Source organism: Nicotiana tomentosiformis, chromosome 8 (assembly GCF_000390325.3).
Source record: "Nicotiana tomentosiformis chromosome 8, ASM39032v3, whole genome shotgun sequence".
NCBI classification, from domain to species: Eukaryota; Viridiplantae; Streptophyta; class Magnoliopsida; order Solanales; family Solanaceae; genus Nicotiana; species Nicotiana tomentosiformis.
The window spans coordinates 125,029,335-125,047,030 of record NC_090819.1 but is presented as its reverse complement, the minus strand read 5'-3'; the positions used below and the strand labels follow the sequence as shown (position 1 = coordinate 125,047,030).

Genomic DNA, 17,696 nt, shown 5'->3' with positions numbered 1-17,696 from the left:
TTTAAATAATCAGAGGAAGGGGCGGTAGTTTACATAATTTTACATCCACTCACCAGAAACTATTAAACAAACGCCTACTAATTCTGAAAGAGAATATGTTATTATTATAATGTTAATTAGTAATCTATAAGAAAAAATTTCTCCCTCTAATATGGTTCTTACTATTACATCTTTTTATGTGTTCCCTTTGCCTTGGTCAACTTTTGTGGTCCCACTAATGGCCAAATTTCTCCCTTATAAACATTGTAAATTGCTTTTAATAGATACTAACAAACAAAATTGTAAATTATACTACATATATTATTAGCCATCTTTGTTTCACAACAATCTAAACCTTCTCTGTCGTTGCGAAACAAGTTATGTCTTATTATTTAATATTATTGTTCATCTGATTTCGCAACAGTTGAAACTTTCCTTTTTTCAAAAATAAGAAAATCATAATTAGAGTTTAAAAAAAACAGTAAGTTGGAATTTATATAAACAATTTAGCTGCATGCTATTGCTACAGCTATTACTTATACACATTCGGATGAAGAAAAAAGGTTTTGGCTAAAAATTCATATCCATTGGGTGAGAATGCTAAACCCTAATTTAACACTCCAAAGATATGTTCACAACATATCCATTGGGTGAGAATGCTAAACCCTTATTTTAAAGAAATTTTTTTAGAGGACAAAGATAAATTAAAAGAATTGTTACTAGATACTCTTTATGTTTTAATTTATCATTATGCAACGTAATTTGAGTCGGTACAAAATTTAAGGAGTTAAATAATTTTTATTTATAATTTCTCTAAGATTTATTTAATATTTCAAATTGTCAGAAAATATAATTTATCATAATATTTATAGAAGTTGGTAAATATTATTTAAAAGAATAAATCAATCGATATTCAAATGGGCACTCAAAGTTTGAATATTTTAGTCTTCGTGCATCGTATTCCATCATTACTTTTTATATGAAAGGAGTAAAATAATAGAAAACTTCACATTCCCCCCATCCCTTAGGGTTTAGGAGGAAGAAAAATAAAGGGTAACTAATTAATTAGGCAAGAAAATATATTTAATTATATTTACACTAAAATTAGTGAATACATGACACATATATATTCTCGGATTATTTATTACTTCACTTAATATAATAAATTTATTAAAATATAATTTGATTCATAAGTTAATTTTTGCAGTGACTTTTACGAACAACAAAAGAGCATGTTGTAAAGTGTAATATGACAACATAACTAAACTAGGATGAGGTAAAAAGAAAAGGGGGTTTAGCAATATTCAGAAGTGAAAAGAACAAATATTAATAATAATAATAAAAACAATAAAGTAAAGGCAAAATTACATTTCTATCTTATTTTTCATTTTTTCTGTTTTTTACATTCATGTTCGTACCTTTTTGGCTGTATTCACAAAAAAAGAAGAAGAAGCATTTACTAATATTAATTATTGATGAGACTGATGAAATAATACAGATGTAAGGTTTATGTCACATAGTACATGTAAGAGTATATACTTTTATTTTTTTCATTACTAATTTTTTATATTATTTCTTTTCGTTGTTTTTGTAAAAGAAAGTGATGGCTGTCTTCATGCCTTGCAACCTAATTTCACTTTTTCCAACCACAATTTTCTCTTTATCAGAATTTTCTTTTCCCAACCGGACTCCAAACCATTTTCTTAAACAAAATACATAATTTCCATCCTTTCTATAATTAATTATTAATGAACTTATTTATTTAAGGAGTTTAATACTTAATTAATCTCTTTTTTCGTCATTATTATTTTCCTTTAATTACGATTCAGACAAACTGAAGAAAGTCAGGAACCCAAATTACTTTTTTTAACTTCTCAAAAACTCCATTTTTCATATTTTCTCAAGAATCTCAACACTTCCCAAGCCAAAAAATTCAATCTTTTCCACATTCTTCATTTTTTAATCCTTAAAATTTTCAAGAAAAAAAATCCTGCTTTGTTCTTTTGCTTAAAATTTCCAAGGAATAAAAGAAGAATGAACAGTACTCCGAGCTATTTGCCAGTTTAATCTTACTCTGTTTTCTTGCTAATCTCTGCTAATACTTCAAAATTAGAAGTACTTAAGCTTCATTTTTTTTTTCTATTTTTGAGCTTTTACACCTCAAAATATCTGCCTTTTGGGTTTTTGAAGAAAGGAAAAAAATTGTGTAATATTTTCTTGGTATTTTATTTTTTGAGGGGATATGGAGGGAGTTACAGTAGTGGGATCAGATGCACCATCAGATTACCATGTGGCAGCACGGACCACTGATAATAATCCTAATCCTCAGCAGCAGCAGATTATTAGTACAACAACACAAGCAGCAGTTACAACAACAACAGCAGCAGCAGCTCATGTGAAGAAGAAGAGAGGTAGACCAAGAAAATATGCACCTGATGGGTCTGTAAATGTAACTAATAGTAATAATGTTTTATCTCCAAAGCCAATTTCATCATCTGCACCGTCGCCGGTGATTGATTTTTCGTCGGAGAAACGGGGGAAAGTCCGGCCTGTTGGGTTAGTTAGTACTATTAAACCCCATCATCATCAGCCTAAAGTTGATTTAGCCACTCCAGGTAAAGATAACAACTTTGTTGTGTTATTTGTTTAAAGTTCTAATCTTTTTTCACTTGCATGTTGATTAATTAAATGGTCCTATTCTATAGATCTGTTTGCTTACTGAGTTAATTAGTGTTTGGTGTCATGGTTTGCACCGAAAGGACGTGACCTCGTGGTCAATGAAGTAGGATGAAAATAATTGGATATCGAGATTCAAATCTCGTCAAAGGAAAAATAAACTATGTGATTTATTTTTATTTGCGGTAGTTTTATTGAGTAATTCGATACTTGTGCTGGTGGAAGGTAACAGATACTTTGTTGAATAAGAGAGATGCGCGTAAATTGGTCTGGATATCACCGCTATAAAAAAAGGTGTGTGGGGTTTTGTGAAGTTATGGGAAAATAGTGCATATGTGGGACATATTAATAGATGTCTTAACTATGATGTTGATGTGAATGGGCAGCTCTGAGTATCAGGTGTTAGTTTTCGGTTGGTCTGGAATTGGGGAATCTTTAAACTTATAGGATGTCATTGTGCCACTTTCACCTTTTGGTAGGAGTTCTGCGGAGGATTTGTTTTCCTCTATTTCCAAATATGACTTCCTATGGAGTAATAAAATAACAAGTAGTGTGAATCTGACCTCTATGATCTGTTTCTTCTATAGGAAAGGAGTTAACTGCATCTTTGATTTCACCTTATTGTTTAGTTGCTTTTACTTGCCTATAATTCCCTAAAAAATTTGGAGTTCCTTAAGCTGGGGCTTCCTGTCATATTTGCCTTTCTTTAGCCTTCCCAAATAAATTAATTTTCCTAAAAAACATGCTTATGCATGCACCTGGAAATTTAACTCTAATTACTTTGACCCCAGCCCTTTTTCCCTGTTTTGTTTTGTTCTTTGAGTCTGGTTATGTATGTGCATTTAAGTGTTTTTTTCCTCTTTTCTGGTCCCTCATTTATTGGTAGTTGGTTTTTTTTGGTGGGTGGGTGGGGGTGGGGTGGGGTGGGGGTGCATTACATGCTAACGGCTACCAGACGAGACAGTGTTTTGGACCAATCTTCTCTTTAGAGGTGATCATCCCCGATGTTTTTATGAGGTGTCTCCGAATGAAGTTCACGACACAATTAACTGAGCATTGTCTACTTTATGTTTTCCTTTTCCTTTTGGAGGAGGGTGGAGACACTATTCTAGACTTCTGTAATAATCAACAGTTATTTGTGACTTGTCAGAAAATAAGTCATTAGTTATTTGTGTGGATATACTTGGAGTCAGATAAAAACATATGATTCTTGATTTTTTGTGTGATGAAGTTTCAGGCCATATACCAGAATTTTGTATTCAGAAGAAGAAAAAAAAAGACACCAACTTAGTTTTGTTTACACACAACATGAAATATGCTTTTGTAGCTGGATGGTTTATGTTAAAGGCTTGTGTCAAATTACTGATAATTGGATTTCTCTCTGTAGGTGAATGGGTTTCATGCTCTGTTGGTGCCAATTTTACACCTCATATTATTACTGTAAATACTGGAGAGGTAAATTTTAGCTGTAGCTGGTATTTTTTTTACAATGACTTAAATGTTAAATCTGCATAAATAAGGTGGTGTGTTCTTTCTGTTTGTACATCTTGCAGTTCGTTACCTATTTATATTGCTGGTACAGCCTATTATTTTAATAATACTTTGTACCTCAACCTGTGAGAACTTGATGACACATGCCAATTCAGCAAATCTGGAACTATATGCGGTGCATGTATTGTTCTGTATAAGCAGATGGAGACCATAATTTAACACCCCCTCCCCCTCCAAACCAAGAAAAGAGGGGGAATATTTGCTGTATTAAGTATATATTTGAAGAAAATGTTCTGTTTAGTAAATTCCATAAGTTGGCAGGATTTTCTCATAGCATGTTAAAATGACTGGTATATGTTGAACCAAATGTGCTACTTGTTCTTGCGATCTTCCTTTAGGATGTCACCATGAAGGTTATATCATTCTCTCAACAAGGGCCTAGAGCAATATGCATTCTTTCAGCAAATGGTGTAATTTCAAGCGTTACACTTCGTCAACCAGATTCCTCTGGTGGCACATTGACGTATGAGGTACTACAACTAGTTTTCCCTCTTGCTATGGCTAATCTTTTGATTCATATTTTTTGATGTCATATTTGAAGTGCTATAGGCTTCTGATAATTGCTTCTACGTGTGATATTATTAACTTCTTCTGATAACTCTAGTTTGTATCTAATTTCCTAATCAAAAAGATTTCGGACTCTTCACTTTTATGTAATCAAGAAGTATCAAAAGAACTTAGTTGCGTCCTGCCAAACTTTAGGAGTGTCAATATTCCCTCAAATGTGGCTTATGTCTCTTCTGCTTACTGGTTAGCTGCTTGTGAGCTTACTTCTCTTCTTTATTAAGTAAATAAGATCTTAATCCAGAATCGATGATCTTATTTAGCACAAGTTCAAGTGACAGATATATTTAGGCTACTGGTGTTTCACTCTTACGAAGTGGCATGGAAGAACTTAAATCTTAGTGAGTACACTGCTCAAAACTAATATTTCATCTAGTTGTATTGCTGATTCTTTTGAAATCCTAGTTCTGGATTACACGCCACATTAACACTTAATAACATGCAATAATCTATTTTCTTCTCTCTTGGATATTCAAAAAAGGGACCCATTTTAATATTTTTGTTAAAAAATCATTTCTCCTTTTTCACGTGTTTAGTTAAATTAGGCTTACACTTCGGCCTATTCTTCTTGAACAGATTGAAAATGAAAGATTTTTAACTCTTTATCTTTGTTATCGTGCACTTAAACTCAGACATTAAACTGGAGGCAATAAGTTCAGTTTAATTTTTTTGTGAAATTTTATTTCATAAGATTAAGTCTACCTATATTTGTAAGTGTAATTCAAAAAGCAGCATCATGACACATTTTACGAACAAACAGTGCTCAGTGTAATCCACTACTCTTCTAATGTTTTTTGTTCTTGGCGAGTGGGAGGAGATAATTTCTTAACTATGTTACTTGACTTCGACTGACTGACTTGGTAGATACAAATCAGTCAGAATATATGCAGCATACTGGCCAATGAATAATCACGCTGAAGCCTTTAATCTGATTTATTTTACCTCCTTCCCTTTTTCAGGCAAGATGCCTTGCAACTTACAATTTTTATAGGGTTGAGATCTTTCTGCCACTGTAATGTTGGAGCATGTCTTGTGTGATTCATGTATAAATGTGTCATCTCAACTTCTTAAAACCCTTGTGTTAGCGATTAGGAGTGTAGATGACACATGAGTGATGCTACAGATTCATATTTTGATATCTGAAGCTTTGCCTTCCTTGTATGGAAAGTTGATGCTAGACATTCGCTTTATCTATATGTTGTTAATGTAGGCATTTGTGTATAACCTTCCCCTTTCATTGTTCCTTTAGGGCCGGTTTGAGATACTGTCTTTGACTGGATCGTTTATGCCATCAGAGACTGGAGGAATGAGAAACAGATCTGGCGGAATGAGTGTTTCTCTAGCAAGCCCTGACGGACGTGTTGTTGGGGGTGGAGTTGCTGGTTTATTAGTAGCTGCCAGTCCTGTGCAGGTATTGGTTTGCCTAAACTTAGTAGTCTTGTTTACTCGGAAGTGGTATCTTGGACGTTTCAGTTCCACCAACTTAAGCAAATTACCTATTATACAATAATTAGTCGTTCTAATGATGACATTTGACCTTCTATCTTTGTTGCTGTTAAACAGATTGTCATAGGCAGCTTTCTTGCTGGAGACCAGCATGAGCAGAGGACCAAGAAAAACAAATCGGATTCCATTGTCGCTGCTGTTCCTCTATCGACTACAGAGATGGATGACCACCCTTTTCACTCTTCAGTAAAACAAACTGTTCCAAATTCCTCTTCGTTCCGTGCAGATAATTGGTCAGCTTTGGCCCCTGATTCGAGGAATAAGCCAGCTGAAATAAATGTAACTACTCAACCTGCATAAGGTGAAATTTGAATGGATTTTACCTGACTGTATAAACCGCAAGGACTGCATGTCATTTTACAAAGTTCCCATTGATCTTTCTCACGTCTATTTGCTGTTTGTGTGTAAACTTGGGCCAGCATGTCAATTTCCACTTAGGTCTGTGCAGTAATCGGAACGGGTTTTCTAGATAGCCTTTCTTGTTCTGGTATTCGGCTGTAGAATTTTAGATGTATGATGGGTACCAGAAATGAATCCCATCTTAGTTAAGGGTTTATGTCTAGTTTTTTTTGGTAAGAGGGAAACCTGCAGCCGCTACAATCTCTGTCACAACTTCTGCCCTTCGGGTGAGCACTCTGTGGTGTTTATGTCTAGTTTCAACAGGCATATTCATGGTGCATTTTGTACTTTGGACCATTTTTATTGTTATTCGATTTTTAGATCTATCCAAATCCCCAATCCTCCACATATGCTCCATATACTAACAATGGCCGTAAGAAAGCAGCTGACAGAAAAGGCTCTTAGAGGTTACAATATTACAGACCTTACCCCTACCTTAGAGGTTATTGTACATGAAGTTAAAACACGTGTGGTGTCTGTAATTGTATATATCTTAGATTTAAACTGAAAATAGTTCGTTGGAAAAGGCGTAAAATAGCGTCAATTGTCAAATAGGTCTTTCTCGTTATATGCAGCTGCTTACTATGATAAACTCTATCAAGAAAGTCATCAACTAAAGTTACTCCCGAAAGCTCTCTGGCTCTGATTAACATGGTACAATGGAAAAAGCATTCATGAGCCTGTTTGTCTGAGCTTCTAAAAACTGATAGCTTTTCAGATAACTATTTCCTGTGAGTAGCCATTTCTGTTTAGCCAATTCATTTGAGAAGTGGCTTTTACAGTATTTGACAAGTGTGGGTGCTGATGCCATAAATTATTCTTCAATGATAGCACGAGTAAGATCGGTAATTTCAACATCGTATGGTGTTTTGGAGAATTGTAGTAGATCATAACATAAAATGGTAAAAAATACCACAACTTGCTTCTTGAATATGCACCCGAGGAACGCTATGCAGTTGATAATCAGAAAAGGGAGTCTCACAATTAAAAAAAGAAGGTATCTTTGTATACATATCAGCTGTAGATGGATTTCTTGCATTCATGATATTAAACAAATGCATCTAGTCTGCTCAGGATTTCATGTTTTTGAATAAGTAGATCAAAAGAGTTCAATATGTAGATTAACCAAAAGAAATTGCAAAATAACACTGCAAGTCGTACAACCACTATCAGCCATAAATTATACGATGTATATGGACTAACCAAGACCTGCTGTGGTATCCTTTCGTGGAGCATCTGCCTTAATACGGGGAGGCCTAACTATACGGTCTATAAGACCATATTCAAGAGCTTCTTGAGCATTGAATCGCTTCATCCGACTTAAATCCTTGTGAACCTGCATGTTTCCAAATACATGATGATCAAATTTACTCATCACACTTGGCCCAAAATATGAGGAAGTTCATTCTGAGGCAATAAGGCTAGGTGGTTAACTATTTCTATTGCAACTAATAGTTTAGGTGGAAACTTATTTCGAAATCATAGTTTGAGGGCATATACGCTATAGTAACTTAAATCAAAATATCGAAATTGAGATGAAAGCAATATATACCTTTTCAACAGGCTGGCCTGTCTTCTCAGCCAACTCCTTGAAAAGGTAATCTCTAATTCTGAGAAGTTCATCTGCTTCATTACGGATATCATCAGCCTGCCAAACATAAAATGTAAATGTATGTAGTCTCAGAAAAATCATCAAAAACAAGCATTTCCTTCCAAAGTGCTATTGGGACAAACCTGTCCGCGCGCAGCTCCAGCTGGAGATTGTAGTGCAATCCTTGAAAGAGGCATTGCAAATCGATTGCCCTTCACAATGGAAATTTGTCAAATTAACGTTGAGCTTTAGTTGACTTTCCACAGTTAAATAAGGTCTTATAATTACAATAGGAGGTACAATTACATCACTCACAAAAAAAACTAGCCAAAACATAGAATACCGGAGAACTTTTTTCCAGGAGTGTTTGCCATCATTATATCATCTAAATAAGTAGAAGATAATTAAACATGTCTATCTATATCTCATCATTTGTGGTCTTTGCATTAATAGATCTCATTACAAAAGGGTGCCTCATTTTGGGGTAGGAATGAACAATTCAGCAGCAGATTTTAACCCAAGGGCCTCCCTCATTTTTTTTTAAATTTTTTTTTTGGGTGTGGATAGCAAGTCAACCAAATGGGATAAATTGCACTGTCAAGTATTGAAGGTTTTCAAACTGACACCGAAGTGATTATAGTCCCAAAGAGGAGTGACTGTGAGGCTAACATTGGATCTTGGCTAGCTCCACTGGGAACGACTATTACCAGTTCACTGTTCGGTACACCATTTTGTGATGCTCCAACAATTAACCAGGTAGTACAGCCTCAGTAGAGCATAACATTGAACAAGGATGAATGACGGGATCCATAACTTGATATTCAAATTTCAGTTCATCAGTGAATCCATCATTCTGTCTAGTGCATTAGCATCGGGTGAATCATAAGAATCACATATTTAATGCCAGTGATACCTCCAGGAAAATAAAATTGATCTAGGCAGGGGCGGACCCACGTGGAGAGGGGTCACTGGCACCCTATAGGCTCGGGAAAAACCATGTATATATTACTGTATATACGTCGAGGACTCCTATAATAATTTAATTGTATCCCCAAAAAGAACAAAAAAACCCTTGGTTGCACTGGTTCTGCGGGCTATTTAGTTCCATTCCCTCAATGCCAGACCCAGGATCGAGACCCAACACCAGCATTACTTCACCATTTCTTTCTTTTTTCCTTTTTTAATTGAACGACAGTTTAGTACTCCATATTTAGTAATCAACTTGGTTTATTTATTTTTTAATTCAAACATTAATTTAGTACTAGTACATAGAAGTCACTTAGTTTAATTTTTTTCTTTTAAAATCTCTCCATCTAAGCTCCAACACTCAACTTCTCTTCACGATTAGTTCTTTGTATCTTCTACACAAAATACTCAAAAACTCCATTGGAGATACATCTTTCTAGACTTTGAAAAGTTAAGAAAGAGACATAAAAATAATGATTAAAGACAATAGGAAAGGGGGATAAAATATTTCATTAACTAGTTTCATTAGTCAATAATCTTTATCTCTAACCAATTTTTATTATTATTTCATTTTAAAAAAAAATAAAGACAACTAAAACCCTTCTCCCTTCAACGATTAAAATGGCAAAGTAGCAAGTATTCGTTGACTCTGGGACTTCGATTGAGACTTTTTGGACTGCTTACAGACGTTTATTAGTCATGATTTTGTTTCAGTTTTTTATACTTTTGAATATTCTTTCGGCCACAAACTCGTAATCACTAAGTTTTCAAAGAGTTGCATGCCAAACTTTATTGCAACTAATGTTATTTTCATATTTATGTTAAAGCTAATGGTGCCCCCGCGGCGTCCAAATCCTGGGTCCGCCTGTGGATCTAGGCAGCCTAATGCAATATTATGTCAAATTTCTCTTTCACTTTGCTCCTTTTTTGTGATTGTTTCGTCAAATTTTGACCAACAGACCAAGAAACCTCAATATGATAAGATAAAAGAACGACTATCTCCTCTCCTACTGGTTTTCGTTCAACCCTTCACTCTCTACCGATGCATGACACCTGAAATTATCATCTTGAAAACTTAACCAAAAAAAGGATAAAAGAGAATGTAATTCCGAGTTTGACTGCACGTTACAAGATAGGATTGCAACTCTAGATGGAGGCCTTTGGACAGAGACGAGACCAACCCATAATCAGGCACATTCACCTCTAGGTTAAAATAAGTGGATATCATTTTGCATCAGTACAGTCAGATTTTCCATCTTGTTGAATGGAAGTCCAGAAGGGTTCTTTCCTTCCCAAAGGGGTCTAAGGTAAGGGGATCCTCTATCTCCCTTTCTCTTTATCCTAGCAATGGAGGATCTAAACAATATGATATAGAGAGCTACTTTCAATGGATGGTTGAGGGGTTTTCAGGTGAATAACAGGGTACCAAACAGTCTGGAAATATCACACCTACTTTATACTGATGATACCTTGGTATTTTGTGAAGCCAACTTGGAGCAAGTGAGACGACTGAGAATAATTTTGGTCATTTTTGAAGCTATCTCTGGACTGCACATAAACTGGAGAAAGAGTAATTTATTCCCTATAAATGAGGTGGAAAGAATCCAGGTTTTAGCTGGGTTTTGGTGATGTGAAGTGGGAACCTTGCCAACAACCTACCTAGGGCTGTCACTGGGGTCTAAAAACAAGGCAATGGAAATCTGGAACGGGGTGATTGAAAAGTGTGAAAAACGATTGGCAACATGGAAAACTCAGTACCTATCTTTGGGAGGCAGAACCACACTAGTTAATAGTGTACTTGATTCATTGCCCACTTATGTGATGTCTTTATTCCCACTACCTGTGAAGGTGGAAAAGAGAATTGATGCATTAAGAAGGAATTTCATCTGGCAAGGGAACAGAGAAAAGAAAAGTTATCATCTGGTAAAATGGGAGTACAGTTATCACTCCTAAAAAAAGGGGTGGTTTGGGTGTTAGGAATCTAAAAATGCACAACAAGAGTGCTAATGAAACGGTTATGGAGGTACAACTTTGAAAACCAAGCTTTATGGAGGAATGTGATCACTTAGAAATATGGACAACTGAACAATTGGTGTACAAATCCTGTAAGGACAGCTTATGGGGTTAGCAACTGGAGGGTAATTAGAAACCATTGGGAGGAATTTGCAGTAAATATAGGGTTCATTATTGGAAATGGCAGGAAAGTATTATTCTAGGATGACAACTGCCTGGGACAGGGGCCACTTAGAGACAACTTCCCTGATCTACATAGTCTGGTGGTAGAACCTGAATCAACAATACAGGAAGTTTGGAGTCAACAGGGATGGAATCTTAACTTCAGAAGAGCACTAAATGATTGGGAGATTGTAAGAGTGACTGAATTTTTCAATGTTCTGGAGGTTTTCAAAGGAACATCTGAAGCAGAGGACTCTATCATCTGGAAAGGGGACAACGGCAAGTGTTTCTCAGTCAAGGGGGCTTACAAGCTTCTATGCAATCCTGGACAACAACAATGCTTCTGGCCAAACTTATCTGGAAAGTAAAAGTTCCTTTTAAAGTATCCTGTTTTACATGGTTAGTAGCCAAGAAGGCCTGTCTTACCCATGAGAATCTGCAAAGAAGAGGACTACTATTGAGCTCTAGATGTTTCCTATGCCAAGCGGAGCAAAAAGACAACATCCACCTTTTTCTACATAGTGTTGTTACATCTCAGTTGTGGCAGTTATTCCTTGCACTGGTGAATACAATTTGGGTTATGCCCAGGACTACTTGTGAGCTTTTGAGGTGCTGGAACAATGTAGGTGGCCGGGGAAGGAAGAAGAGATGGTGGAGGGCTATACCAGCATGCATTTGGTGGAATGTATGGAAGGAAAGAAATGATAGGTGTTTTGAAGATAGGAGGAGTTCTTTACAGAAAATTAAGCTCAACTGTATTTTGTCCTTTCATTTTTGGTGTAAAGAATTTTGCGTAGATGAAACTGAGACATTATTAGAGTTATTAGAGTCCTTGAAAGAAGAATCTTGGACAGATGTAAATAAGTCTTTTTTTTTTAAAAAAAATTGTGATTTCCAACACAAGCTTTGTGTTTGTAGATAAGCACAAGTTTTTTTTTCAAGTTTCATCACAAGGAGAGAACTATGTACCTTTTCTCCAGCAGCAAGAAGAAAACCGGCAAGATTGTAGGCATAGCCCACACAATGGGTGCCAACAGCACTTTTAAGACTTTGCATTGTGTCATAGATGGCCATGCTTGGAGTTAGCTGTAAATAGAAGTAACTTTAAGCAAATAACAAGAAGAAAGAAAGCAGTATGAGCATAAATTAGAAGAACAAAGAGGTGTTTCTAATAAAAGAGGAACAAAGTAAAATTGGTAAAGAACTCACATCACCACCGGGGCCATTGATATACAGGTAGAGCTTCTTGGAATCATCAATACTGTCAAGGTACAGCATTGTTGCCAATATCTGGTTGCTAAATTCTTCATCTATGTGTTGTCCGATGAAAATAACACGTTCACGGTACTGCATCCGAGAATTCAGTGAAATTTTCCAGATCAAAAATATTAGTTATTACTCCGATTAGCCAAAGAAGAAATGAAGGTGCTTTGAAACTGAAGACATGCTACTTACAAGAGCATTCCACAAATCAACCCACTGCCATGTTCCCTCAGTTGGATTTCTGTAGGGTACTCTTGGTGTCCCAATGGGCATCATGGAAACTCGTGCACGTGTTGGTTTACTGTCTCTAGTTCTGGAATTATGAACTCTGGGTTAGGTACAACGGAAATTTGAGAAAAAGTAGACGAAAAATTCTATGCAACGGAAAATGGAGATTTTACTCAATAAAAGATGGGATTACTCAGAAATGGACAGTATCCAATACTATAATTAAGAGCAGGAGAACATGCAAACACAGGCTTGTTAGTGACTATCAATTAAAAATGAGGCATGTGCTACACCTTATTGAGATTTGCTGACATCTCTCCTTTTGTTTTTTGGATGAAGTAGTTTAAATGTATAGAAACTATGGAAACATTTGATATTTGATAGTACACTAAAATATGCTGACTTAGTGCTAGATATTAGTTCCTGATAGACAGAATTTAAAAGATCTTAGGGGAGCGAGTGGGAATTGAGTGGAAATAATCTGGTAAGTCAATGCAACAAGTATAGTTGGACAACAATGAACAGGCCACACAAGATAGAATCGATGGAATAAACATATCAAAATGGCTCATCCGACTTTCTTTGCTGCAGATTGGGCCAATGCTAGAGAGAAACGATTTAGAGGATTACAAGTAGAGACAGAGAGGAAATAAGGATTTTGGGGATATTTGGTACTTATGAAGAGAGAGCAAAAGAATAAATGAGGAAAACTGAGAAAAGATGGCATGAGCTTTGGGAAAGAAAACATTTTAAAAATTTTTATCAGATGCAAAAGGCATGAAAGAGAAAACAAGGCTGAGAATGAGAAGGCTCGAGTCAAATTCTATACGCTAAGTTGCTATTAGGGAATCCCATTACGCGTCAAATCATATAGGTCTTTCCCAGTTCCTAGTTTCTGGGCACTACGCTATTCCAGCTTGTCTGTAAGGCATTTTTTGTTAGTAGCGGGCTCCAAGATGAACATGAACGAAACAATAAAGCTCATACTTTACAACAATCTACAGCCAGTAAAAAGATGACTTTTTCCCTTTTCAAACCCATTAAATTAGCCAAATTAGCCCGCAGCATCCTCCTTTCCCACAGACAATATGCTCTGAAGTTGTATAGGACGGCAAGTAACTAAAAGAAACTATGCATAGGCGTGATAAGCAGAAGGAAGAAGGATATGCTATTTCTGAAATTGATTTTCTGTACAGAGGCCAACATATACAGTCCCATGCCAAAAATATAACTTAAATTATCAGAACTAAAAAGGTCATTCATCACTACATTCAACATCCTCTACATTTCTCACAAAATGCTAAAACCGCAGGCCCAATATATAAGCAAGAAGTTCATCCGAACCCACTGCCTTTGGCTCCGACCTTATATGCTCATGTCGAAAAATCCATTAGCAGGAGTATGTATTAAGAGAATCAACACCAGTCTAAGTCCTCGATCCACCCTTATGGACAATATACTCTATATAAACTAGGTTACATATAAGAGCAACACAGCATTATTCAAGACAAGGACTTTTTGGGTGCAAAATTCACCCAATAATTACTTAGTTATATAAGAGAAACACAGTATTATTCAATGGAGTACTTCTATAAACTCTATTCTGAAATTCAACAAATACTCTATATATAAGGCAACACAGCATTATTCAAGACAATAAATTTTTGGGTGAAAAAGTCACCAAGTAATTAGAAGAACAAGATTACCCGAATTCAATACTTCTGTACACTCTATTGTGAAATTCAACATTTACATTAGACGTTGCAATCCCATAAGAATCTGCCCAAAAAAATCAATAAGCGAAAAGTTTTCCACTTAAAACATTAAAAAACACAGTTTAAGAATAACCATGATGTAATAAAACGCACTAGGAGATTGGATTCTTAATCCGACAAAAACTTTGCTGGCGCAGCTGAAAAGAATATAAGAAGGAAAAAGAAAATAAAAAGTTGTCGTTATTTACTTAGTGGGAAATAAGAGAGCTGAATTGAATTGAGAAAAAGGGGGAAAAGGGTACCTTAAAGAAGGCTGAGGGACTTTAGTTCTCGAGTGTAGATACGAGGAAGAGGTGGTCGGAAAAGTGACTGCCATTGATGCTTTGGTGAAGAACGAATAGGAGGAGAGAGTGAAGTGTGAAATTCGTACCTGGTTGGCTTTTGGATAGGGAAGGGTACCTGGACCCGGGTTTAAACCCGGATTAATTATTTGACCCACTACTATAAACCTTTTTTTTTCTTTTAAGAATTTGCATTGCGTTTCTATTTTTTTTTTAATAGACAGAATAATTAAAAAAACAAGTTTGCTTAAGAAAACAAAACACCTGTTTTCAAAGAAAAAAACAAGTTTAGGCCTAATACTACTAGTTCACTAAATAAAGTTAAAATAGCACGGGCTAGTCAGTTATCGAATTGGTAATTGAAAAATAGTCAGTGTTTGCAAAGTCATTGAAAAATAGTCACTACTTTGCCGTAACACGGAAAATTTCAACATAATATACTGGAGATTGGAGCATATGCATATGAACTTCCAGCACACTATGCTGGAACTCTAACACACGGAAAGTTCCAACATAATATATTGGATATTGGAGCACCTGTGTATGAACTTCCAGCATATTAGTTGGAATTCCAGCACACAGAAAGTTCCAGCATAATATATTGGAGATTGGAGTACCTGTGTATGAACTTCTAGTATATTATGTTGGAATTCCAGTACATTATGAAATTCCAGCATGTTATGCTGGAAGTTCACATGTAAAAAATTCGAACTCCAGCATATTATGCTGGAATATTTTTCGTATTTTGAACAATATTTTTGTTCAGATTTATCTTTATATGAAAAGTGGATAAATTTCGATTACTTTTGAAATTGTGACTATTTTTCAATTACCACTTGTTAATCTAGCTATTTTTAAATTTCACTCCTAAATAAAGGATGAATTATATTCTTTTATCCTAATAGTATAATTTTCTTAAATACTATGAGAGGGTATGAGTAATTCTTGAATAACTAGGGTAAGATGGATTAAAAATTATTTTTTCCATACAAATGTGATTTTTAATTCAGATAAATCTTGTATATGATTTTGAAAAATGAAGAATGTATAGCTTACATAGTTTTAGTATGGTGCGATTCAACGTTTTAAATTACGAGGATTAGATAGATGGTATGGGTTAAAAGTGTACCAATTTTCACTTTCAAATATTCGGGGAAATGAAAAATGAAAATCGAAAATTATAGCCCTCCGCGGTTTTTTCAAATAACATATCTTGAAATTCAGAAATTAAAAAGAAACAGAAATCTCTCATAAAAAAAGCATCTTATTTGCAGTTTCGCATGAGCCAAACTTGAACAAGCTTAGCCTGAGCTCCTTTTAGCTTGGTAAAGGATGAAAAGTGCATATTTTGAGCGTGTTAGTTCTTGTGTGAATTGTGAGAGTTCTTATCGCTTTTGAAGTGAAAATATGCTCATTACGTGTTTCTTATATGTAGGAACAAACTTATGCGCAAAAGGATCAAATATGAGAAAAAATTAGTGAAAAAAGAGCTGAAGAGAAAAGTCCAGGACAGCGAAGCGAGGTTCACTTCACCAGACCGGGATCGGATTAGAAAAAATCCCGGACCTCGAAGCGAGGTTCACTTCGCCAGACCGGGATCGGAGCAGAAGAAACCAACTTCTCCAATCCGAAATAAGAGAAGGAAAATCCGCCCCATACAAACCCTAGTCGCTAAAAAAATATCCTAAAACGTGATTTTGAATGGAGAGACGCTACTTTGGAGAGAGAAAAGACTTGGGGGGGGGGGGCACACTTGGAGCAAGGAGAAGGATTCAACTTTTCGTTTTTTCCTTTTTCTCCCTATTTTTCCATTGTTATGAATTCTAGTGTTGTATTTTTACATACTAGCATGAATAGCTAATTTCTTATCTAGGGTTTTGATAGAACCTTTTGGAAGATGAATTCTTGTTACGTTTTTATATAATTGAGCATTTGAATTTCTCTATTTGTTTAACTACGTGCTTATTTCAGTTCATTGAAGAGCTCTCAATTGACTGTGCCTATTTATTATGTATTGCTTGGAAAAGAGTACATATTTAGGTAGTTGTTAAACAATATCACTCCTAACGTATGTGCGGAATCAATACGAAGGGTTTAAAGGTGGGATTAGGAATAACGAAACCTTGGTGCGATCTTAGTGAGTGGTGAATTAGTGCCAGCTAGCGTAGTTCGGAAGAATATGTCTAGTAAATTGTGGTAGTTGCTAGGAAGAGAATTTCGACACCCGAAATACTCACGGTCGGTAGAGAATACTTAGGCGAATTTATTAGGAGATGTAGCGAGAAGGATTCCGAAAATTGGGGAAATCTATGCCTCCTTAATATTGTCTCCAACTCTTATTCTCCTTAGTTAATAATTTTAATGCGTTTAATAATTGCTAGTTAATTAGTTTAAAATAAGAATCGCAATCTTTATAACTTAGGAATTGTTCGAACTTGTCTTCTTAGTGATAGTGAACAGTTATAGCTAAAGCCTTAGTTCTTCATGGGATTCGACTTCAGACTTTTAGACCGGATTATATTTGCAGCAACCGTTTATCCTTTTTAGGACTAGAGTTGGGCGTGATCATAGCTATTTATTTTAAGTAATTTAAGTCTCCTTTTCAAACCAAAAAAAAAAAAGACCTTGAATAATCTTCAACACAAAGAAAAAATCTTTTGAATAAGTGTCTAATCTTTTTGCTATAGTTATCTGGGAGAGGAAACAACGAAGATATGTCCAGAATTTAACAGGGGCGGATGC

At 35.5% G+C, this 17,696-nt stretch overlaps 2 protein-coding genes across 2 annotated transcripts; one reads left to right on the top strand and one right to left on the bottom strand.

Annotated features, from left to right (window-relative positions):
- Nucleotides 1–1,825: 1,825 nt before the first annotated feature.
- Nucleotides 1,826–6,666, top strand: LOC104116904 (AT-hook motif nuclear-localized protein 1-like). The gene is made up of 5 exons (XM_009627861.4): nt 1,826–2,594; nt 4,043–4,110; nt 4,545–4,676; nt 6,020–6,181; nt 6,334–6,666. Exons 1-5 carry the CDS (start codon nt 2,222–2,224, stop codon nt 6,574–6,576), a joined length of 978 nt encoding a protein of 325 aa, XP_009626156.1. The 5' UTR covers nt 1,826–2,221; the 3' UTR covers nt 6,577–6,666.
- Nucleotides 6,667–7,659: 993 nt separating this feature from the next.
- LOC104116903 (ATP-dependent Clp protease proteolytic subunit-related protein 2, chloroplastic) lies at nt 7,660–15,071 on the bottom strand. The gene is made up of 9 exons (XM_009627859.4): nt 14,916–15,071; nt 14,767–14,810; nt 14,605–14,677; nt 12,863–12,983; nt 12,617–12,754; nt 12,377–12,493; nt 8,410–8,478; nt 8,228–8,323; nt 7,660–8,011 (listed from the first exon to the last, which is right to left on the bottom strand). Exons 1-9 carry the CDS (start codon nt 14,987–14,989, stop codon nt 7,874–7,876), a joined length of 870 nt encoding a protein of 289 aa, XP_009626154.1. The 5' UTR covers nt 14,990–15,071; the 3' UTR covers nt 7,660–7,873.
- Between the last annotated feature and the right edge of the window lie 2,625 nt (nt 15,072–17,696).